Source organism: Calliopsis andreniformis, unplaced genomic scaffold (genome assembly GCF_051401765.1).
Source record: "Calliopsis andreniformis isolate RMS-2024a unplaced genomic scaffold, iyCalAndr_principal scaffold0022, whole genome shotgun sequence".
Lineage (NCBI taxonomy): Eukaryota > Metazoa > Arthropoda > Insecta > Hymenoptera > Andrenidae > Calliopsis > Calliopsis andreniformis.
The window spans coordinates 6,596,311-6,622,433 of NW_027480432.1; the positions used below are offsets into that span (position 1 = coordinate 6,596,311).

A 26,123-nucleotide genomic window follows, 5' to 3' on the forward strand; every position below is an offset into this window, starting at 1 on the left:
AAATTAAATTTTATTACAATGGTTGCAATTTGCAATAGGAAGATAGAATATTCAATTGACTAGCTTCATTGCAATTGTTTACAATTTTATTGAAATTAATATGGCAAATCGATTTTATATTTTGCACAGGGGTTTTCTGTAATTCAGTTTAGTGGCCTTTAAAATTTAAACGAAGTCTTAGACTTCTGCACTTAGCTAAGAACTGTGTTAAATGAAATCGTCGAGATCCAAGGATCTCGTGTTGCCAGCCGAGGGAATATTGACTCGCGTGGGTGGGGATGAAAGATCGAGTTAATTGAGCTTCGAGCACGCGTCGCGATCACTGTAGACGTGATCCACTTGATCTCTCGCGGCTTCGTTGCTGCTCGCTATTGGTCTTGGCTTCTTAAATGGTTTTACTCGCTGGGGCGATTATTCAATTTTGTTTCGTTAATGAGTGATTGGGGGCTAAGTGGTCTGTGTTGAGATGGATCGGTAGTTGAGGGTTGAGCTTCGTTGGATCGATGATATCGAATGAATTTGAGAGTTAACGAGATGCAGCGAGTTCAGTTGGTTAATTTGATAAACTTGTTGGTTTAATAGATTCTATAAATTAATAATACAATTACTCAGGTTAAAGTATGTCTGTTTTTTAATGGTGTCCCAAAATTAAAATTATAAGTTTCTGAAAAAGTACATAATTTATAAAAATAACGTTTGGTTATGGATTTTTTTAGTTTTATCAAGAATTAAGTGATTAGAGATAAATATAAGACTTGTAAGATGCAATTTAAAATCGTAATTTCCCAATTTCCACAACTTAAGCCTAGACGGAAGTATTAGCAATGATCGATTCATCCTCGTTTCATGACGAATCGCAAATTCCTTAATGACGTGACGAATCGTAGGTGTGTGCCAATATCTCATGCACATACTTGATTATTTAATTGTGTCTCATTATCGATTACGAATTTACGACTCCACGACTTTACACTGTCCTAATTTGTATTAAAACGAACAAGGTGACGCAAGAAATTTCGTTTCTTTTAAAAAATTGTATTCCAAGTGAGAAATATGTCTTACGCTCCATTCAAACGAGTCGATATAGAAACCTTAAACGATTCGTCGAACCACGGGTCTGTTCTCAAGAAGATTGAAGATTAAAAATGAGAAGCCACTGTGTCGTAAATTACAGTGGCAGCATTGCAATTATCCAGCACGCGCAAACGTGCACACGTGAAACCAAGAACGAACACTAATATGCACGTATGCATTTTTCAGGACCGAAATTATTATTGCACTTGAAAGAAATGAGTAAGGAAAATAGAATATTGACACCCACTTTTCTCTGAACCTTAGTTCTAAGAACTTCGACTGTGCACACATATGTAATTATTTTTTCATTCTTATGCAATCATTTACTTATCCTCATAATTTGGTCTGGCTACTGTATGCACAATAATGAGTTGAGTAGACTGTAGATAATCAGCTTGAGGAAATGAATCCACTATTTCTGTAAACTCCTATTTTTCAGAGTTCGATTAAAAGGCTGAAACACCTCAGTCGAATTTTTTTTTTTAATTATCAAAAATAATATAGCACCTAGATTTTGCTATTTTATATATTCTTGCAAATTATTCGATTCTCTACTTTTTTATGTATTTAAATTTATCAGAAATGCATTAGCACCCCAGATTAAAGGAATCGACCAACTCCTGAGCCAAGAAGCTTGCTTTAGAGTTCCACTTTTGAGCGAAGGTGGACGCTAATCAAGGCACGAGGACACGATCGAAATTTTTCTTCGACTCGTGTGTTCTCGCAAATTTGCTAATCGATAATCGTCGCCGTTGACGTAATTACTGTGGTGGCTGTTAAGGCGAAGCACGATACTACGTTTTATGCTCTGGCTACCTTGAGAACCGCCTCCGAACGTGCAGAGCACACGATAATACGATTTAAAATCATGGGCTGCGCTGTCGGTTGGATTAATATCGTAGCCTTGTGGGGATTTTAAGGATTTTTATGTTGTGGATAATGGGGGACTTTAATGTCACTTTGATTACGAGCTATTTAGAGAAAAAAGAGTCATTGAGAATATTTTAGGAATAAATCGATATACTGTCCTTGATCGAATACAGCGATCTTAAAAATTTTAGTTGATCTTCGAATTCATCTTGGGATTTATGCTTTACAGTTTCATCAATTTGTAATTATCGAGGAATTTCAAAATTTCTGAGGTATGTTTAAGAATGAAAATGTAGGTGTGTTTCAGTATTATATTGTTCAACTAAGAACAAAAGCAGTATCTACTAAAAATACTTTGCTGCTTTTAATTTCACTAAAAGAAAACACAAAATATTCAAAATTATCCAAAAATGCAAAAATCTCAATTTCACATATTTCTGTAGTTACTATCTTTCTCCATAGTTGGCCAGTATATATCTATCTTAGTTTGTGACACCCTTGTTCAGTCATTGAACTAGATAATAATGAACATTTTTTAAATAATCTATCCACAGGTAATCTCTTCTTTCCTTCAATTTTCGGTCATATATTGTTTTAACAATCTATAGAACAGTCTGATAAACGATAGATAGTATTGCATGCTATTGTTTGAATTTACATGATGATTCACATGATTTGAACAAGTAATGGTTCTTCCTTGGTCGAAGATAAGGAAAAATGTAGGGGAATAAATTGTCGCGATAATGTAACGCGCTATCATATCGCTGTTGACAAATGGGGAAGTGTAATTACATGTTATTTCTCAAATAGAAACCCAATTCTTTTATTAATTTTTTAATGTACCGATTGGGTAATTGCTCCTTTTAGTGCCGACCAAAGTAATTTGTCTTTAAAGAATGACATATTGTTATTCGGTACTAAAAGGGTTAAAATTAGGCACTGGTAAAATTTGTTTCTTTCTTTAAATTTGTAAATTATACTTCAATTTAAGTTTCTGCACTTCTGCACTGTATAAATTTATGAAATATTTAGGTTCTTGTGAATAGACTAATTAGTAGATATTTGTTGGGTATCAGTAAAAAATATTCTTCTTTTTAATTTCTTTTAAGTCTAGTTAAAAAAACCACTTCTAGCACTCTCCTCTATGCAATAACTTTAAGAACAAAAATAATGTCATCTCAGGCAGATTAATTGCTTGAAAAAGATTGTAATATACCCTTCCACTTTATATAATTAAATTAAAACACAAACAAGTATGGACCATATAGAATTGATGAAACCTAAAAAAAATATTGGAAAATTCTTCTTTTTCCAGTAATCTCGAAGCCCATCATAAATTAATTTCGTACACAATTTTCTTGCAATTCTTTTGTTTTTGAATTGGCCATCTCCATTAAGAAAAATCCCTCAAATTTGTTCCACGTTCCAATGACGAAACGATAAGCTCGCGGTACACTTTTCAAAGCGATCGTTGCATAAATTCGGTCGGATGCTCGTTCACCTGTCGAAAAGTTGACACTTTGATTGGCCGAGTTATCAGGAACTGACGTACGCCCCGTTTCCATGACCCGATTTTAAACTCGCACGAAATCCGTGCCTCTGAGCCTCGCACCGTAATAATCACTGTTTTCCATTTCGTAATAATCTCTTATCTGTAGCGTCTATCTACCTGCGAGAGAATTCTTATGCACGTGTCCACGTAATGTGTATCAACGATCCAGAAACGACTCGAGAATCAGTAGGCACTATACGTGTTCCATGAGAAGTCCCCTGGATAGCATTGCCTCTAATGCTTTCCAGAGGACTTCTCACAAGACGTGAATTGTACATTGTTGCTAGTCGATTTTTGCCTCTCAGACGCGCGAAATTTGAAATCCCTTCGACCATCTGATCGATTCTCGGTGGGAATCTCTGCGTAGGTAAGGCTTGATGAATTCACTGGTGCAGTAACGAGGTGAACCGGGTAACTGGGTCGACCGATGCATCAACCAGTGACCTATCAGATTAGAAGATACACCTCAAAGGCCAAACGTTCGCCTCTGAGCGTAAATTTTGCGCTCCTGAGCCGCGAAAAACCGTGACTTTTGAATATCACTTGAGATCACGCGAAAGGTCTTCCCTTTTTGTGTGTGCCTCACTTTTAGCTTGTTTTTTCGTGGCATAGTTCGAATACGAAATTTTTTAGATTGGGAAATTTTCTTGAGTTTGAGGCGGAATGAGCTTTTTAACTGAAATTGGACAAAGTAAATTTTAATTTCCAAAAAAAAGACTCCATTCCAAGAAAAGAATATCTGTACTTCAGAGTTATCAATTCTTCCATTCCTTGCAAATCCACCTACGTCTACTAAATGAAAGAGGATCACAAAATATAGGTCTACAAAAATGGCAAATAAACCTAGAACGATTAAAAAAGAATATAAAACACCACTGTAATTGCTCTGCTGAGTGATAGTCTAGTTCCATTTTTGTAATCACGAACGCAGAAGATCGCGCGTGCAACATTTCCCAAGTAACGCCCGTTTATCTATCTGCAGAATCTTATCTTCCCGCGTTATCACTGATAAAGTGCCTAGAAGAGTGTGCCTTTCCAGTGAAACGCATCGCTGCACATACTTTCGTGAGAGGGAGCGAAAAGAACCTCATGGAACAAACTGACTGCTGTTACTAGGTTTCTGGAAGCACTGTTTGCTACCTGTATCGCGTTTTCTAACAATGCAGAGCGTGACTCGTAGCTCTAAGGGCCACCGGATGCATAAGGCATGATGCACAGGTTTCTGGAATCTCGACACGTTCAGTTTTAGATCTAGGTTCTTGCAGAATTTAATGGGGTTTCTGTTAGTAGGAAATTCTTTGGAAATTTGAGGAGGATCTTTATGTCGTTGAGAATGATAATTTATCTTGATGATAGACTGAAGAAAATGTGCTATCTGATTCTTAACTATTTGCCAATTTTTTTATATTTCTTTCTGAGTATTTTCAGCTGTGGCTAAACAACCTTAGTTATTGAATTTGAATGATAATTACTTTTTAGGTGTTTATAGAGTTTTTGAAGGCGTGTGGTCAATAGTTAACAAGATATTAAGAATAGAAAAGATGAGGAAACTTAGATATCTGGGAAATTAAAAATTTGAAAGTTTGAAAATTTTAAGACCTCTCAATAATAAAAGAAACTTTCAAGATTTGAGAACTCGAGAATCTGAAAATCTTCTCACAATAAAAGAAAAAAAGAATCCCATAAGTTTCCAACTGTAATTAAGTAAAATTGCACAAAATTGGATTCGTGCTATCTAGTTCTTAATGTTTGCTTGTCAACAGAATTAAATATCTTAACGTGCTCAGAAATACCTAGGCATCCACTGGCAAGAAGTCAAGTTGCCAATTATCAGCGACGATTAGGTCAACGACACCCCTATAGCACACGTGCATGGGGGAGAACAGGCACGAGCGCACTCCAATTCTCCCCCAACAATCGATAGCCTGAAAATCGAACTATTCCAAGCCATATGCACCATTTACAGGAGTATGTCGCCACGTTATCGATCAGGGGGATGCTAAAACTAGCGCACTGTTCACGCTCTGATCGCTCCAAGATCGCGTTCACTGCCACTACATTGACTTCTCCCATTGTCACATTTTATCGTCGAAAAATGCTATTTACTAATAACTGATAAATGCTATCAACTAATAACAAGTAACTAGATCAAACTGTTTGATAGTAATAAAGTTTTATCGACAATTATATTCTAAGTAATAACAAAGTCTCTTTCACGAGAGACGATGAAAAATGATTAATTATTCATGAATGTTTAATAAATTGAATAGAAGTAAAAAATTAAGATTACTAATTTAAATTACTGTGAATAGCTCTAATATGAGTTCCTGTATATTATCAATAAATATTGGAAATATCAAATTGGTATCAGAGGCAAAAAATGAAATTAAGATTCATGGTCAGCACAGAAAATTCCAAACTACTTGTTCTGACTGCTGAAATTACAATTTCCTATTATCACTAAATCTTCTATTCTTCATAAAGTATTTAACTAACCAAAGCACCATAACTTCCACGTAGAACCAATGCACACGATCCATACTTTGACTCACGATCTCATTGCGATCGTATGCCTGTCTTCGTTGTTTGTAATTAAGAAAGCAAAGAAAAATATATGATCGCAACAAAATCGTGCGTCAAAATATCGCTCGTGTGCATCTGCCCTTATAGCCAACAATATTAACAATAATTAAAACTTCGTTGCACTCCTATTTTTGTCTGACAAAACATTCTGGTAAATATAGCAGAGATCGAATAACGGATCTCTCTGACAGTATCACAGTCCTGCAAAGAATCACGATGACAGTCTTTCGTGGGTGTCGATATCGCTCGTAGGAGTAAAAAGCGTCAGAACAGGGAGGATCGGTGGGGCCATTAACGCGAAAATATATTATTCGATCGCACAAAGCTGCGGTGGACGATCGAGTATCGGTTTTGTATTCAAGAAGCGGCTGGAAGAAGACGCGAAGGCGTTGAATACTGATGCTCGCGTCGACAAAGACCTCTTCAAGGTCGGGGTCGCTACTCCACACTTGTCCGCTTCTTGCCTCGCCGCGGCTAACTGATACCTCGCTGCATCTCTGCTGCACCGTTAAACGCGAGATGCAGCGATGATACGCTCGAGCTTTCAAAGGAAACCCTGACATTTGCATGTCGGCGCTGAGGGAAAGTCTTATCTTTGATCTCGATGATGGGATGGGCTTTGAATATTTTTATTGCTTTTCACTTTTTCTTTGTTTTTTAATTTCATCTGGAGGATTTGAAGAGGGCTGGCTAGTCATACTGTAATATAAAATTCTTATTGTCAGGCTTTGCGTACTACGTAGGTTGTCTGACTAGAAACGATCTTATTCTACTAGCTGAGAGGTAAACAAGATCGACATCTTGGTTACTATAATCATGATACTAAATATGGAATATTTGAGTATTGTTCACCATCATAACATCTAAAATTAGAGTATTTACAAATTATATATGCTTCTTCAAAAACAACATGATTATGTATGGCAAGCTTCACGTGATAGTAAATATCCAAGCACGTGGTCGGCAGTAGAATAAGATTACCTTAATCAGGCAATTTATGTGTTCTACTAGATCTGAAGGTTTAATTAATTTTAGCAACCACCTTGTTAGAATATTGTCACCAAGTCTGTATCGTTTCTTTCTTTATGTCTGCCTTTGTTGAGGGCAAGTAATTTTGTTATCTTACACGTAATCATATAATCGTTTAAAGAAAACTAGTACCTTTTAATAACAAGTAAGAAGAATTGTTTCTTCATCTGAATCTTACATTTATTTTTAAACATGATTCTATCAATTATCTTGCTTATACTAATTAATATTTTAATAAATTGTTTGGGTGTCCAAAAAATTCTAGTAATAAACTAAACACTTTAGTTTCGTATTTATCAATCACAGTACACAAAATCGTGAGCAACCTCAAAGTGTATAAAATCAAAATACTAGTAATTTCAATTCTGAATTATGTAACAAAAATTTTTACAAGACTTTGTCGCTCTCTGGCGAAATAAATAAAAAGGGAACATGATTACTAAGAGTTTAGTGAGAAATATCTTGATCCAGGCTTCATGTTAATAATTTTTTCATCACATACCACTGATCCCAGAGCATGATGCATATGCACAGGTGTTCGACCCTAACTGACCTTAGTCGACCCAGCTCCGCGATGGGGTCAGCTAAGAGGCCAATTTAAAATCTTGCGTGCACCTGCCCGCGGAATAGCTTCCGAGATAACAGATTTCCGAATAACCCCGAGAGGCAACGCGACGTCCGTTTTCTTAATCTGTTCCCCAGCGGAATTAAAATGTATCACGCAGGGGCTGTTAAGAATCCAAGAGTAGCCATCGCGATATTCTCACGAGGTCTAGCTTTATTCGAATTCAGCGTCGAGGTTGCAATAAAAAACGTGTACTATATAAAAAGTGGCTGATTTATAAGGCAATCTACATGTTCGATTTTTGGCTTGACGAAATCGTTGAGAGAATTATTAAGAAGACACTCCCTGCAATTCTTTTAACGAGTTTAATAAACTCAGAGAAAAATTGATTATATTTTCATTTATCTTTGAGACAGAAATGTTGCTGAATTATGAAGCAATCTACGTGTTTGATTTATTACTTGGCGAAAAAGAGATTTCTTGCAAAGCATCAATATTTTTTATTCTTCTATTTTCTAATTTTAAGAAGGATTTTAACAGACTCAGAAAAAAATTGATTGCAATACTTTCACCTAATTTTGAGACACTAGAAAGGGAATCAAACTTGACGATGAAAATTAAAATTAATTTTTCTAAGAAAAGTTCCTCGAATTAATTACGAAATAATTAATATTTCATTTTATAAAAATTACAATATTAAACAGAATGAATTAAAATTTTCAAACATGAATCTGCTCAGTTTCTGAGAAACTATTTCATGCTACACTGGCACCAATTCCTAGACATTCTCTCACAGAAGTATCTTCACGATTATTCTCACCTAATTACTGAATAAATTATGCTACAATTATTCTACCTTCCATATCACAAATAATTTAACGCACACGTGACCGACAAATATTTATTTCATTCCAACACGAGCCATCGCACTTCCTCTGCCCGCTAGAATGCTTCAAAAGCGGAAGGTTGCTGACCCACGAGCTCCTATGATACAAACTGGTGTTGCAATCTGTTAGAGTCGTCGCGAGAAAAAAAAAATCGCCGATAAAATAAAGTGATTCATACGATGGCAGAAAAACAGAATCGCTGATTCAACGGCTCCGGAAGTAGTTCTTGTGTGTACGCGATTTCACAAAGGCTTGCGCTAATCGGGGCGAACAGGCGATCCAAATGCGTATCAGACCTTATTTTTTCCTCTCTTTCCCCATGACGATAAGACTCGCTGCCTTTCGATCGCGCGCCAATGTCAGCAGATGCAAATAAGGGTTATCGAGAACGTTAGGCGTGACATCATTAGCGATACATCTTGTAATGTCAGACGAGGACGCTCGCGAAGGGATGACGGATTCAAAGTAGATACATAATTCTTGATCCTGACTGCTTCGTTGTTTATGGTTAGTCAAGAATTTGCAGAGGATAAACTGTGAGACATGTGTTGAGAGCATGTGGAAGCTATGCTACTTAAGCTATGCTACTTGTAGCGTGTAGCTTGGAGAATAAGTCAAGTGCTTGATACTATATTCGTGTTCAATGAGAAGTCTTCTGGAACGCATTGCTCCTGAGGCAGTTCAGGAGACTTCTCATGGGACAGGAATAGTACGTGTTTCAAACAGGGAAATAGGTTTGGATTTTGGAGACTATAAATTGTAGAAGAATTTCTAAATTTCTTAAAATTAAAATTGAATCCTAAAATTAAAATTGAATTCTAATCTCAAATTAATAACAAAATTAATTTCCCTTTGTTCGGTTCATAACACCATTGTCTGCGATCCAGATCAGTAGTAACAATGGATTACAATCGAAAAAGGGATGCAGCTCGAACAAAGAGATGCAACAAAGGCGCCTAGTCAGCCAGTGCAATAACAAGTGTATCTTTCCCAAATTTGATTATCCTGACATCATCATATTCAGTAGCATGTCACAAGAACATTTCTCTGGCTGGGAATCGTGTTTGCGCAACAAAACAATTACAATTTCTGCGCTCAATTAGACGTTTGGTGCACGTTGAGTAATGATCAAGTGCGATTAGTAATTGTAATAAGCTGTCGCCAAGAGCATTGCTATCTTTGCATCGACAAGTACCTTCCGTAAAGCTTGATAAGACACGGTAGGTAGGCTCGACGAGCGACCTGTCGCCTTTGTGACTCAGCCGAGGCATTTTTAGTACTTTGAGGCTTGCAGTAGTCTATTTTATCAAAAGTTCCCTAACAATCTCAAAAGAAAAAGAAACAGGATTTTTATATTGCTGTAAAGGTTTCATAAATTTCTAAAAAATTTGAGCCATTGGATCTTGAAAATTTGTGAGTTGATACTTTCAGAAAAATTCAGTGGTTTAAAAAATAGTCTCTTTTAAATATATTCAGGAAAAATAGATAAGGCAAGTATCAAGCATAAAATAAAGCAAGAAAAATGTTCTCTTTTATTCGTGAACATTTTTGCACTACCTAGTTTGTCAGTTGCCCTTTGCTTTATCTCTCGTGATACTACATCGCACGAAATATCAAGGATCAAGCGTGTGAGGCATTTGTAACTGGTCGATTAAGCGTAAATGTATCTACATATCTCCTGAATACTATCTTCGTATCGTGCGAGTTGTTATTAAGTAACAGTTAATTACCCAATGGTTTTACAATTATAATTAGCTGGCGTGAAGAGTAGCTGTTTTTCTCCGTTATTGGTCCCTGAATATCCTAAGTCCTAATAAAACACAAAGAAAACTGGTAAAATTAAAAAATGAATAAAGTCAACGAAATTGAAAATCGATCAGATTTCGAATAATGGGGATGAAAAATTTACCAATTGACGTATAAAGTGTCCAAAGACATCTCATTTTAAATAACCAATTTCTTGAAACAAATTGCCCCTAAAGAAAAATTATTTCCTAAATATTCTATCCAAAGAAAGGAAAAAATAGCACCTACATATGTTTCAAATAATAAATTTTCTCATCCTTCTTCAACTGTTTTTTAAAAACCTGTAGTATATAAAAAAATAGCTGAATTATAAATCAATCTACATGTTCGAATTTTTACTTGACGAAATAGTCGAGAGAATTTTTAAAAACACTACTTGCAAAGCATTAATGTTTAAAGAATTTTATTCTCTCATTGCATAGCTAAGAAAGATTTTAATGTATCCAGAAGAAAATTTCTATATCTATCTATATTATAATTCTATATTTCTAATACTAAATTTGCTCATCCTTCTCCAATTTTTCTACGATCAATTCCCCAAAAAAATGTTTGGGATCGTCAGTCGAACGTGTCGATTCGATTAAATCTCGTCCAAGTGTGGGGCGAGTATTTTGCTCACGCTGGTCTGCAGGGTTCGAAGGAGATGAATGTCAAGCAGACGGATGGGCGCGTAAAAGAGCGAATGATCGCGGGATAGAGCGACGATGAGAATACCTATTGCCCCCGATCGTTAATATTCCGATGACGGCTAGATCGTGTCCCGACTGCGGATCGGCCTCGTCGAAGGCCAGCATTCGCGATCTTTAACGCTGCCTGTATTTCCGTGTCGAGGCACATACATTATTTACCATTTCCTAGTATGATCCAGCGGAGGAGAGAAAGAGACACGAGAAAGAATCGACGACTTGGCACCTTGCCATGTATCGTGAATTTTTCCACTACCGATCTTGTCTCTCGATCAGATCTTGTCTTTCGACCAGATCGCCGAAACAAAGGCCTCTTTTGGGCGACACAGAAAGGGTTCTGTGTTGAGATACCCTGCTGAGGCAGATGTTATCTGGGATTATTTGCTTGTGATGGTGTGGCGGTGTCTTTGGTCTTAAGGGCAGTTCTTTTTATATTAGACTTGTTAGAGAGCCATTAAAAACGAGGTAGCTCCAATGGGAAGCTAAGTGGAAAACGATTTTTTGTGTGAATGAGTATTGTGCAGTAATGGACTGATAGAACTAGTCTCTAATGTCTAAAGACAGAATGTCAGTAAGAAGGGAGGTTTATAAAAAAATTAGATATTTCACGAATTTTATTGGGACTGATGCTATGATGATATTTTAGAGGGTTTTGTGGATGGAAATTGGATTAAATTTTTAGGGAAATTAGGTGATCTTTGTAGGAATATGTAGCAGACTGATTAAGCTCTATTACATTAAATAAGTATTAATTAGATTAAACTTCTATTGCATCACGTAATCTATTAATTTTCCCATCTTTCTCAGAACTAAATTTCTAACTTCATTTTCTGAGTACCTAATACCTACAAACACTAGATTTAATAATTTTTAACATTATTAATGAATAAACGAGCTTTATTTGGTGCTTGACATGAGTCGTTTCACCCTTTTCAACAATTATATGTACTTATATAGTTTGTACTGTTTTATCTTCTTTTCAGCTTATCTTACTTGCTATTAGAGTATTACAAAAATTGCTTCTTGTAAAATAATCATTATTAATGCTCAATATGAGTGCTCCTTGTTATGTATTTTTGTTATCAATTTATGCTACAGCGTAATGATCTGTGAAAATGCATATTGGTCGTTTCCCAAATTTTACCGCGACAAGTTGTGGAGATCAAACGACACTCGTGCTGGTCTTTGTTTGAGTTGGCACGCTGCCCAGGACATAAATTCGTGTCAATTACAGGCAAGATCGTCCTGACAAAGTGTAACGCTACGTGTCGAACAACGTACCAAGATTACATTGTCACTGAACGAACCCGCGATAATTATTGAATAAATTAGCGGCTGTCGACGTGATCGTATTTCTTCCTGATTAATCAGCTGCATTTCTCATGAAGATACGATTCAAGATGAAAGAGAACGATATGTCACATTACTGATTGAATTATTTTGCACAGTGCATTGATAAATAAAATTAGGGGAAAAGATAGTATTTTGTGTTTCCATTTTAGAAGAATGAAAATTGGAGAAACATTTGTTAAGGAATTGTGAAAATAGATAACTTTACACAGATAGCTTTTATGTGTATTTTATCAGAGTTAATGAAATCAGAAGTTAGTAATCGAGTTTACTGAATCGAGAAAGCTAATTACTTAACGAGTAATTAATCTTTTAGTGTACAAGGCAGCAGGAAACAATGAGTGCGCTTCGAGATGTGTCTGATTGAAGCAAGTCCCATTCTCCTGTCTACGTTCTCGACTCTTACTACTTGCAACGAGCATTTAGCCTAGTTTCCAGTCGAAGTAATTTGAATATTGTTAGCTTATCAGTCTCTCAGAATCTTCATCAAATTTAATACAGAATCTTATTTCAATAAAAATGTAGCAAATTCTTTAAATATATTTTATATAAACAGACTTCTAATTTGGAAAACAAATTTCTTTAAATATTATGCATACATCGTGCAGTCAGTTTTTTGTAATTAAATACTTCGTCTCGTCATCGACATATGAGATAGTAATCTTATTTACTCGACTGTAAATAATGTCAGTGTACACAATTATGAATCTAATTGAAGAGCATTTGTGACGAAATCTGAACAAAGCAAATATTGTCAGATGAATGAAATAATTGGTTCAAGACAGTGCTTTCATCACGTAAATTCTGATAAAATCTGTGATAATCATACGTGACAGTGCACCAATAATTTCTGAATAAATAATTATATCCAATTTAAAAATTAATTTCTCACATTTTGGAGCAGTTCTCTTATCTGTTTTTTCAAAATAATTATTTTATGTATCGGTCTTGTTTTCTTATACATGTCATAAACAATAAAAAAAAACCATTTCCTAGCATTTACTCGGTTCCAAAACTTGTTATTCTTCCTTCAAGTACAAAGAGCCTCTCGAATAGCCGTACACCTGTTTTACGTGCAAGAATGTCGCCGCGAACAAAGAGAATCCCAGTTCGTAATCATGTTTACGATGTGTCGTCAATATTTAAAAAGATCATAAAATGTCCAGCAAGATAGCCATTGCAGCGTTATATTAATTCTAAACGATCCTGTGTGTTTTAGCTTCGATTCTACGAGCTTTTTTACAATCAATATGATCGATTAATTAACTGCCTGAAATTGAACCAGTGGAAACTCAGGTACATGTGATTTAATATAAAATATGTAGTAATAATAATAATAATGTGATTTTATGGCAGAATCATATAAAAAATGCAATTAATTAAGGAACAGAATCAAATTTATTTGATAAAATGTAATGACCTAGATGTCGATGGGACGTTAAAATAATAATAAAATAATATAAATTTGTATAGTGTTTCAAAATTAAACTGAACAGAGTTATCAAAAATGAAAACGTTAAGTATCATACATGTATGTAAATGTACTTCTACTAATACTTCGTTAAATAGTTATGACTAGTGTGCAGATGTTTATGCAAGTATGGAAAATATGAATATAAAAAATATACAGAATGCAAATTATACATTTTTCCATGTGCAAGAGTATTGCATGTCATGAGTTTTCAAGACAAAAATTTCAAAATTGTTGATTTTGAAAATTTTTAGCAAATGTTACATAATCGAGGGTACGAGATTTGGTTTTCTTTCACTTGGTATTTTCACGCACCGCGAACCTTGGAGATAAACTTGTTCGCGTTTGTATTTACCTGGACAGATAATTACGTCGTTATCATGTCCAGAGATTGCCTAAGTGTTGCGCACGAAATTGAAAGCACGATATTAATGATCTTCCTTTGAAGCAGACTTAATTATTGACTGACATTTGAAATCTCTATTGTTTGGTGTGATGATTGATTCAGATTTAAATTTAAGTATCTCGAAAAAAGATACACTTCTTGTGCTTAATATTTTGTTCAAATTAAATAGTTTCAATATCAAATACTTAAAGAAACTTTGAATAAATTTCTGCGTTTTATATTGTGTGTAAAGTTAATAGAAAAATAAATTGGAAATTTCCCAATTTGATTTTAAGTTTGATTCTACTGCTGGAAGGAATACTTGAAATAATTCTCGCATAGAGTGTAATAATCTTATCTCGTACCGTCGAATCGCACGTTCGAGTTCTTAAAAAATATTGTTCGAGAAATCCACTGTCAATATTACTGTTTTCATATCCTAATATTAATAGCTGCACGTGAAATCTGTCGATGAGTTTACAACTTAATTGGAGTCTAAGATAGAATTCGTATTTTTAAAAAAATAAATGATGAAAAAAGGCAGTGATACAAAATTTGGATTCAAAATTTTGGAAAGCAATATCTCGAATACAAAAGTATGTAAGTTGTTAAAGTAGTTAGTTAATTTTATTGTCTCAAAATTCTAGAGATATTATAACACTACTTTCAGAAACATCTATTTTAGTGCAAGTAGAAACGCCACTTTGTAGTCAGACAGTAGAATATAACCTTTCCCAAGATTAGGCTTGCAAATTAATTTTCTAATCATTTCCTCAATGCCAGAGCTTCATATTCACAACACAAACACTGACGAATTGCAAAAATTTCTACATACTCTCAAACTATTTATTTCTTTTCTTTGCATCTACTCGACACTAATTAATGACTAATTACATCGATAATACACTACACTGACAATCGTACACAAATATACTCAGAAAATGTTCACGAGTTAACTCACTCAACGTTTGCCTGGCTCGACTTAACTCGCCTTCCACAGTGAACAGGCTGATTATTCTTTAAACTAAATCGGTCCTATGTTCCTTGGCCATCGTTTTTCCATTTTCTTAACTAGGATTAGGAAGGCAGAACGCAAGGTTCCCAAGTGGAACGTTTTCAAGATCACTCGAACCGGTACTTTTCAATGAATCGAAGGTCAGGCACGAGTCATCGTCGCGTAGCTGAACTTTGTCAGCGAAGGCAGCCCAGTGACGTCACATTGTCCAACCTTATGTCATTACGTCGGAAACCGGTCTCTCAGTATTTCTGCATTATGCTCCGCATACCTACACCCATGCATCGAACCTAACCAAATTATTTATGCGACATTCCTCTCGTTCTACCTAGCATTCCTCATCTGTGACGAAACTTCTCGACGCTATTTAGATTCCAAGTCGCAAATGACATTGCACAACTGTGATTAGTTGGGCTGCTACCAGTGGTCCATTGCTGGGATGTAAGAATTGACGAGTAACGAATTGACTTTGTTGAACAGTTAGTCATTCAAAGCTCCACGAATCCATTCAAATGAGAAAATTCCCTGGTGAAACGGAATCAGTGTACGCACGATTGTGAATCGTTTCCAAGATAGCCTCGATATCCATCGTAATCTGTATATCAGTGTCATAGAGATAAACGTTTCCTCTGGAATGCTATTCGCGCTGTCAAAAGACTACGTACCCATTAATACGCGCGGATATTACTCACATGTGCATGACACACTGCGGGGACGATAGATTTCGCGGGAATCAATTTTCCCTTTGATTACCCGACCGTCTCTATGCAGGTATTTTCCTCTGCGCAAACTCCGCGCGGACCAGGGACTTGTTGCGTTCCGTGGCGGCCGATTTTCCAGGAAGAACCGTGAAAACGCTTCCGATGGATCGAGGAATGATCCTCATTGCGCAACTAGGCAACTGGGGTCTTTATTCGCGAGCATTGTCGTCGTTCCAAGTCCATTCCCTTTAGGGGAGGACGAGGACTCGTTAAGAGAGAGCTAAATTTTGCTTCCCTTGAGATTTAGATGGAGAAATAGTGTATAGAAAGTTTGGAATACTTGGAATGTTTTTTTCATGAAATTTGGCAAGAGATTCACAGTGTCCAGGCAGAAAGTTTCCTCTGGACATCTCTAGAGGGTCATAGTTAAGGTACCCACAGTCTCTACTGATTTCGTAGATCGATTTCTAAGGTCAAGTGGTCACTCTAACGTGTCCCCTCTGGCCTTTGACTAGCTACCTCACTAATTGTTGAGACTCTAGCCCAGCTGTCCACGATCTAGTCGAAGTACTTCACTAATTATCGAGACTCTAGCCCAGGTGTCCACGATCTAGTCGAAGTACTTCACTGATTATCGAGACTCTAGCCCAGGTGTCCACGATCTAGTCGAAGTACTTCACTAATTATCGAGACTCTAGGCCAGGTGTCCAAGATTTGCCACAAACACCAAAATACCCAAATCCCCAACCACCTAAGCCCTCAAATCCCCAAGTCCCCAAGGTAGAATCATAAAATTCACTTACCATCGCCGCAGTTTGCGATATGACAGAAGCTTCATCCTCAGTCCTCGCACAGACAGCGAAGAGGATCGCCAGTAGGACACTTCCGATAGATCCCTCCAAGCTAAGAGGACTACTCCACCTGGCCATCTTCGGTCGACGATCTCACGAAACGGTCTATCGCGACAGTAGGATCACCAGAGTCTTATCCCCGCGAACACTGGGCCCTCCTAAAGAGGCTCCTCCGACACTGCACACGCGAGTTAGCAGGCTCTGGATCGCAGGACGAGCGGAGGTCCACGTGTCCTCTCGATCATACGAAGCCTCTGCGCCTCTAGTACCCTTCACCCTCTCTTCACGACCGATCCTTCGACTTGGCCACCTTCCTCGAGGTCCTTCCTTCCTCGCCACGCGGCGGCAGGGATCTCGATCGCTCCTCGGCAAAACGATCCAGAACTGAGCCTCCTCGAAGGCTGGCCGACCGAGTCGCGCGGCAGCAGGGTCAGTCTAAAACCTCGTTGCCACGACACTATCGATTTCGTGCTTTTCCTCGTGTGCCTCGCTCGCCACCGGTTACTTCTCTCTGACGTTTCGCCTCTGCCACGGGCTCTCGGCGTCACGAAGCTGCCACGCACCTCGCTCCCTGGGGGCTGCCCCTCGGTTCCTGGGCCGATCAGGCGCGCGACTGACGACGCGTGGGCGTCGGGACGACTACGACGGGACCGAGTCCGCGGAGGAACGACGAGAAGAGGGAAAGGACGCGGCAACGCACGGGGGACTGGTACCGGTGTCTACCGCCACTCTGAATTACAATCAGTCTGCCACTGACTTTTATTGAGGTCTCCCACCACGCGCTGACTACCACCATCCCGACGCTTGCAGCTACGCGGCTGAAGGCGCTGCGCTACGCAACGTGTGCTGCCTCTTTCTGACTCGGCTGCAAATCGTGGAGTGGGTTTCTTCACTCTTTCAAGCGTGGACTTTTTTTGGAAAATGTGAGGAGTCATAGAATTTTATTTTTATGAGAGAAATTGAGCAGAAATTTTAACATGACGAAGGTTTTGTTCAATTGTTTGGGAATTAGCGAGGTGCTTGAAGTAATTTTAACTGAACTATGTCATTGTGCGTATTTGGGTATTAAAAAGTGGGATACTTTTAACTTCACCGTGATTTTTTGAAACAGTTTAGGGAATTCTTTTTGGTCTGTTTTTGAGATTGAGTAGATAATTAATAGCTGGTTGTCATACAACCCACCTTGCAAGTATGAGGGAGACTCGATGACCCTCTGTCGTCATTAAAAAGTCAAGTTCAGCTCACAAGTGACCCTCATGGCACTCAAGGTGTTAAGGGAGTCTTTAGGGGAGAACATATTTGTTTGATTTGGATGTCCCCTTGTGTTTTCAGTTTCTAATTACTGAGACTATTTTTTTGAGACTCTAATGAGGATGTGGATAGAGACGAGATGAGGTACAGTGGCCTGCGTAATAAGTCACAGTTGTAAAAATCAGTAGAATGGGACGAGGATAGTATCATAAACTTTGGTTCGAATGCTTTAGAAGCAAATATTCTTGGAACATCCAGACCAAAGTTTATGACACTTCCTTTGTCCTGAAATATAACACCTATAAGGATACCTATTAACCCCTTTTACATTCACACACCCTGTTTCATTCAAGTACTCTTATAATACTGCAACAAAACTGATACTTAAGGAGTTAACTATTTAGTATCTTACTGTTTTTATGACAGTTTTTAAAGATAAGTTTAGTATAAGATAATAATCTACTACGTCAGTATTGTCCTGATAAAGATTCGTTTTCAACGAAAGATATCTTTATGACATCACGATGACGATGAAATTCTCCAATAATTACTCCTGCAAATATTTTCACGTATATAAAAAATTTAAACAAAATTCAAGTTATGGATAATTAGATTTAAAAACTTGTAATTTTCCAGATTATCAAATTTTAAAATCTACTCCCAATATAACACAATCTGGTAGTAACTTTTATTACAACATTGCCATCCACAGTTAAAATTCTGTTAGCAGACGTAGGGCAATTTTCTGAACACGACTTCCATTTTTCTCTGTTTTTTCTTATCTCGATTTTCCTCCCAATCGATCGCGCTTATCTATACGTTACACGATTCCGTGTTCCACACAATGGCACTTTGATATTGTTCCTTGTCTCGTTCATAACTCCAGAAAAAAAAACAGATTTCCTTTTGCGATCGCACGATTAGATTTGCTTATTGTCTCCGCGATGACTAATTGCCACGGATGATCTCGTGGATCGCCGCGACCATGGCAATGAGTCCTTCGCGAGGAGAATATTCTGCCACTGTACTTGCTCAAACATTTTCGTTTCGAGGGGTATTAATCCTCCCCTTGCCTACGTTTTTCTGAAAAAATAAAAAAAGGATAAAAGACACTTGTTTTGCGAAGAGTGCATCTAGCGACTCCGCGAATACCTCATGCGTACGACGTCATGAATAAATGATTTCGACGGTGCCGAAATAGTCGAATGCCTCTGGAAATAGTTCACCGACGCAAACAATACGATTTACATGATTAAACTGTGTTTTTTTGGTTGTAAACTACTTTCGGGGAATTATTAAAGGACTCGGGAATAAATTAGGCTGAGGTTTTTATGAGGAAACAATTGTACACAACTTAAAGACAATTATAAATTCCTGTTGTGAGTGATTGTAGGTTTTATCATTATAGATGGACAGAATTTTAAAGGGAATACCATTTCGATTAAAATTTCAAAAGAAGAATTAAGGTACGAAGAAAAAATATTAAATAAGTAAAATATTTTTAAGAGAAATATACTTAGTAGTCCTCAAAAAAATAAGTTTCCTTCGCTATCTAATAAGAGTCCATTATGCATTAAAAAATTAATTGCCTTGTCAACAGCGTTAAATTTCCGCTGGTACACCTTTTTACATCGTTTCGCTTCGTTGCCACGAGACAGCTAGAAAGGCCTACATATTTCATTCTTCCGCCTAGGCAAGAATAATCGATATTTCGCGTAAGTCACGCGGGCGATTCAATTTCCAGCAGGCTTTGTGAAACGGAAGGATTGTCGTAATCCTCTGAATCGCCACGATGCACAGTGGTTTCGCCTCTATCACGCAATGACCGCCGACGAAACAGTGTTTTCTTCCTGGCAAGATCACTTGTTTCGAAAACCTGTTTTTTGGGAGGGCCACAGTCTCGTTCTCTGTGTTTCGATATCTGATAATTCTCGTCTCGTTCAAACACTCGATCCTTTGAGAACTGAAGAAAGTGGAGTCGAATCTTTCACACTTGTTAATTTCGATATAATCATTTCGTGGCTGAGGAATATTTTTGAGATTTAATTTAACCTGGACTCATTGTGAATCCTTTTTTAATTGGAAGCTACTTTGTCTACCTTCGACTGTGATTCTTTTAAAGTTGAATGCCACTTACATGAAAGCGACAAAGGAACAATCGAAGATTATTAGTCAGATATCGAACAATGGGCGTTGACAAATCCTACGTGAATTTCGTTGCAGCAAAAATCAAGGAAGTGGCCACCCTGTGAGACCGCACGATAGTCTTGTGAATCATTCTGGTTCTTAAGCTTCTTTCCATTCCCAAGAATTCTTTTTGCAAAGCCGACGACCGCGAGCTTGAACCTGAATGGAAGATTGGTGCACGAATTCCGAATGCAAATTACACTCGCCGACGAATGACTAATCGCTAAACCAATTTCTATATTATAAATTGCGCGCAACTTGGTTACATCGAACCTGTTCTGTTCTGACGATTAAGTTTCTCTTAAAGTAATTAAAACATTAGATACTGGAAAGCAAGTAAGAAAGGTAGAAATTAATCAAAGGTTCCATTGTGCCAACAGAGGGTTAAAAAGAATAAGAACAGTTTTTGGATAGAATATTCAAATTTTCTTCTAATTTTAGTATAAGCAGAACTTTAATGAACTAGATCTGGATTATTCTCAGTTCCATCGAATTTAAAATCCTTAAGTAGTAGATATTTCAGTGTCCTTAGGTCTCACTCCTGCAGTGATTTAATTATAGCAAAATTTCCAGTGTTCACAATTTCTAGATATTATTCAGTGTTGCACAGGTTGAAAGAAGTATGACAATAAGTGCATAGGATGATAAAAATGATTATTTATTATTGTTAATGTTATGAATAATATATGGTTATAAAATTAAAAATGTAACTCGAGGTCCCACGTGTACGTACCTCTTAAATAACAGGATATTTCCCAAAATACTCCACACTCATAAATTATCTCGAGTCTCAAAATGCACAAACTCCAGGAATCACCACTCTCATGGACCCCACAGGGGTTAAAATTTCCAGGAACCTTAACAAATCAGAATTCACCCCGTCGCATGTCCCATTTCGCACAGCTCCCCAAAATAACTCTAGCTAGCATTAGTCGTACACGAAACAGCGAAAAAACGCACGTGACGGGAAACGTGAAGAAGCGAAACGCGTGCATCAGGTGCGTGAGCTAGAACCCTCGGATTCTGCGATAATCGTTTCGTGCTCTATCAACAAGTGTCCCGCCGAGCGTTCCCAGAATTCGTCTGTGCCTCAGTCGACCTTTGATTTCGGAAAAAACCGAGCACCAAGCTGGCCCACTATGAATGAAACGAGAGCCTTTCCATTCGGGGCTCTGAGGCACGTGAGGCACATGAGAACGACTGGAACCTAAGCGGAATCCTATTTTGAATGAAAATGGAGGGGGTGGGGAAGAGGCTGACAGATGAGACAAAAGGACAGAGGGGTAGGAAAGTGGAGGACGAAGGGGACGCAGATCGTTTTACAATTTCTTCTTCTTCTTCTTTCTTTTTTTGAAGGCATAGGAAAAGACGGGGTCCTCTTTTTTCCTGACCTCTGTGACCCCTGGCCAGAGTCTCCAGGGTGGAATGAATTTGCATTAATTCGGTCCTAAGCCTATTTGAATGCAGCGAAACGAAGCTGTAATCGTATCTGGAACGTCTTGAAAGGATCCGCACAAAGTCGACGAAAATTAGGGGATAAATCTTGTTCTGAGAAGGGCTGTTCATATGGAAACTCTTCGGGAGAGAAAATTAAGTGGGACTCGTTTTGGGAGAGCTGAGAATTTTTAACGAGATTAATATGCAAATGATGGTTCCTTCGTTATTCGGTGGTTTGAAGGTTTAATTCGGTTTCTCTTTGTTCGACTTTCCACATTAATCTGATTCAACGTCTAGCGAGAAATGATACTGTTCCAGAAACAGTGGATTATACGAAGGAATTTATTATTATAAGTATTTCATATCTTGGATGCGATGGCGCGTGCTAGGATGCCTTGATTCTTTTATATCTTTTATTAAATTTCTCACGAAATCAATTTATTTTTTTCGTTCCATGTACAGACTATTGTCCATTAATTTTTTCCTGGAAAATAGTGATAAAAAAAGTTACAGACTTATTAGTTTAGAAGCTTGTTCGAGATGTAGAAATTTTAAAGAAATTGACTGGGAATTTTTATCTCTAATTTCTTTTAAAGAAAAACAATCACACAAGTTCCAGTGTTCACTTAAAAAAAGAAAAATTAGATCTACTGTAACCTCTCATATCAACTTACTACACTTTTATTTATCTTACTAATAAGCTCAGAATTGCAACAGGAAAAAGTCATAAATTAGCAAAAAGGAGTCTCAGTTACTACTTGTCTGACAAGTTCCTCGCTACAAGAAATCTCTGAATCTTCATTCATTTACACCTTCCTTACCTTACAAAAAGGCCCAAAACTCATCTCTCCAGGCCATCATACTTTCACACAGACTTTAACATTGGGCCACCAGCGTCTCCATTTCACTGCCATTAGAAAAGTGTAGTATGCAATCGTATCTCGACTTAGAAAGGATTTATCAGCCAATTCCTCGGACTCTCCTAGCAGGACGACATTCTCGGAAAGGGACATTCTTTAAGTCCACGCAGCTGGGACGTCCATGCCTATTAGGAATTAGCGAAAAAAGAGCAACAAGACTGAAGAAGAAACCACGAGAAAGGCGTTAGGATCTCCTGGGCCGCACCCAAAGAATCGTCTTTCTTGTCGCCCTGGGCAGCCATCTAATTCTAATCGTCTATCGATCTGTCGACTCACTCCTGTCTACGTTCGTCTGTTTTTTCTCCTGGTTCTACGACGCCCTGGTCAAGGCTATCGCGTGACACCAGCACGTCCAAACGCGTCCTATCCTTTTCAAGGATGAAAAATGGTGGAACTGATTCTGTTAGACCCGATCCAGATGCAGATTGCTGGGTGTGCATGCGTCTGGAGAATTGCTGGTCTGTTTCACAACTTTGCATTATGTCGTTGGGGTTCTTGAGGGATGTGTGTGAAAGACGAAAAGAGATTTGAAGAGTACTAGGATTGAATGGGATGACCAGGTTCAGGAACTAATTTCTTCATTTCTTTTAGCTAGAAATTGAAAAGAAAGAAGAAAGGAAGAGGTCGAGGAACTAGGGACTGTTACAGATTCGAAGGAGAACCTAGAAATTAATTCACTGAGCTGTGTTTTTCTTTCTTCCTTGTTTTGTTCCTAAGTAGTATTCTTAGGAACTGTAGGAACTAGGGAAAGATACTAGAAACTATTAGGAACGAGGACAAAATATTAGGCAATATCAGAAACTGGGAAAAAATACTAGAAGCTTCTAGGAAGTAGGGGACGATACCTGGAACTACTAGGAACTAGGGAAAGTTCTGAGAATTGCTACTAGGAACTAGGGAAGAGTACTAGTAAATACTAGAAATGAAGGAAAAATACTAGGAACTAGGGAAGAGTACTAGTAAATACTAGAAATTAAGGAAAAATACTAGGAACTAGGGAAGAGTACTAGTAAATACTAGAAATTAAGGAAAAATACTAGGAACTAGGGAAGAGTATTAGTAAATACTAGAAATTAAGGAAAATACTAGGAACTAGGGAAGAGTACTAGTAAATACTAGAAATTAAGGAAAAATACTAGGAACTAGGGAAGAGTACTAGTAAATACTAGAAATTAAGGAAAAGTACTAGGAACTATGAAAAGATACTAGAAACAACTATTCTTGTCTCTTTATTTTTTACACATTTTCCTATGAAAAAAGTAACTTAAAATTTTCTTCATTCATTAATTTCTATTAATAGAATAATTAAATTCTTGATCACTTAAAAAGATTCACAGAACGATGTGGTGCTATTTGATAGCAAAAGTGATAACTGAACTCATCCATCGATTTCACAGCGAATCGAATTGCTTCTGAATACCATTAGGCGAAAAACGCTTTATCGGACCCTCGACTCGTTCGATGCATAATTGAAACCAGTTACTTGTTGCACGGTAAAAAATGAACGACGCTTCTCTCGTGATGGATGAATCAGCAATTATGGCATCGATTCCTTCCTGCTCCGCGCGCAATTCACGAAAGGAAGTTCACACCTCCACTTCCTTTCCCTTGTGGAAGTTCCAGTACTATGAAACCGCGAGCGAAAAATTTCCTAAAAATATATAAATAACTTGATTAATCCTTAGAAGTGCATTGACGTCGATGGAGGATTCGGGAAAGTTTGCAAAAAAATTTGATTTTAGTATCGATACTTTCAGCGTTGAATAATACAATTATTTATGATATGTATGAAAAGTCGAAATAATTATGAACTTGAAACTTTATTTTCATATTTTTAGAAAATGTAGTGTCCTAGTCTACTTAAAATATATTTATGTTTGCTTCGAGCAAATTATTCATGTCTGTGGCAATATGAATCAAAGTATGTGCAGCAGTGACTAAGTTGATAAAATGCGAAAGAAATTCATCTCTCAAATGACAAACACAAATATTCCTGGGCGCCCTATTCTTTACAGAAGCTAAAGTCTCGACATGTTTAAATATTTTCTCAAATCCCAAGTCCTTCAAGGTGGCATTCTTGCCAATATAATGTTCCAGCAAGGTGTGGCACGGTCTCATTATTAATTTTTTAGGGATACCTCAATCGGTTGGAATGTGGAAAATCGAAATCTTGACTGGTGCCATTTGTCTTCAGATTTAGCTCAATTAGATTTATGTCCAAGAATCTCATTGAACTAGAAGCATATATTAGGGAGATAATCCAAGAAATAAATCTCGAAAAATGAGTAATCAGGCTTAAGTATAAAATATCTATAAGAAGTCTAAACATTTCTTAAATTACGAGATCCCAAAATTTCCATATTTTGATATCTGAATATTTGACAACTTTCGATATCCATGCTCTCTAATTCGAAAAATCCTTGCAAGAACTTAGAAGATGCATCTCTCAAAGCATGGAAATAGTCCATCTCGAGGGCGATGAATGAAGATCTTGCAGACCATGGCAGTGAGACATGCAAAAATCTATAAATGACGAGTCGCTTTATCTCTAATGAGAATCATCCAGAAACCTGTTCGACGTGTACTGGGAGACCAGTTCGCGGGTATCTTAGCAGTAAAGAGGACTTTTTTCCAAGAAGTATCGAGACTCATTCCGCAGGGAAGAGTCGCTGGAAACCCAACGTCCAATTCGACGTACTGGTGACCCAATCTGCTCACGGGCAACTTTTCATCCCGTCGAATTAACTTGTTATGGAAATCAGCTGGCGAAAATGATAAACCATATGGTTTATGTTGTCGTTCGGGAATAATTCCTGTGTAATTAAGGAGAGGATATCATCTCGTTAACCAGTTTGGAACCTCTGACATCGTACGAGGATTAGGTAGAAGCTTGCAGGATTTTATGTTACTTGGTGTTCACAGCACTTTTTGGATTAGAAATCCAGGCAGTAAATTTCTTCAACAATAAGGAAATTTTCAGGCTACAGTGTTCTTTAAAGTATTATATTTTGTAAGTTATTCTAAAATATTTTTCATATAGATAAATATCTATGATTCACACTGAGTCGCAGTTAAGGGTTGAATTGGGGAAAAATATAGATTCTTCACAATTTATTGTGTTTGTTTCCTTTGTTATCTCTTTCCAGTTTTCAGGAAGTGTCTCTACTCTTGCAATGGATTTTACTCTCAATTGATATCGTTCCATGACGCATACACTGAGTAAATAAACTTCATGAAATTCTTACATTTCCGCTGTACGGGGATTACTGTTCTGCAAAACTACCTGTTTTGTTGCGAAATAAATTAACCTCAGACACATATGTCACTTTATAAACTCGTCAGTGATTTGTGAGCCTGTATCAAGTAGATAAATATTGTAAAATGTTCAACCCTATTTTGATTTTTGTATTGCCTGTAAAATAGAACTTTTTCTCTCGGAAAAGCCCAGCAAAATTTTCCTTAATGAGAACAGTTCGGTTCTAGAAATGAATGCTTGAGGAGTT

The 26,123-nt window shown here is 37.3% G+C and overlaps 1 protein-coding gene across 4 annotated transcripts in view; it reads right to left on the reverse strand.

Annotated features, from left to right (window-relative positions):
* The window catches only part of LOC143186985 (matrix metalloproteinase-14-like), a 39,717-nt gene extending 22,195 nt beyond the window's left edge, over positions 1-17,522 (reverse strand). For all 4 annotated transcript variants that reach the window (XM_076390890.1, XM_076390889.1, XM_076390892.1 and 1 more), the window contains exon 1: positions 16,778-17,522. In XM_076390890.1, coding sequence (XP_076247005.1) covers positions 16,778-16,903 — 126 coding nt within the window. In that variant the 5' untranslated portion in view covers positions 16,904-17,522. The remainder of the gene's footprint in view (positions 1-16,777) is intronic.
* Positions 17,523-26,123: the final 8,601 nt, after the last annotated feature.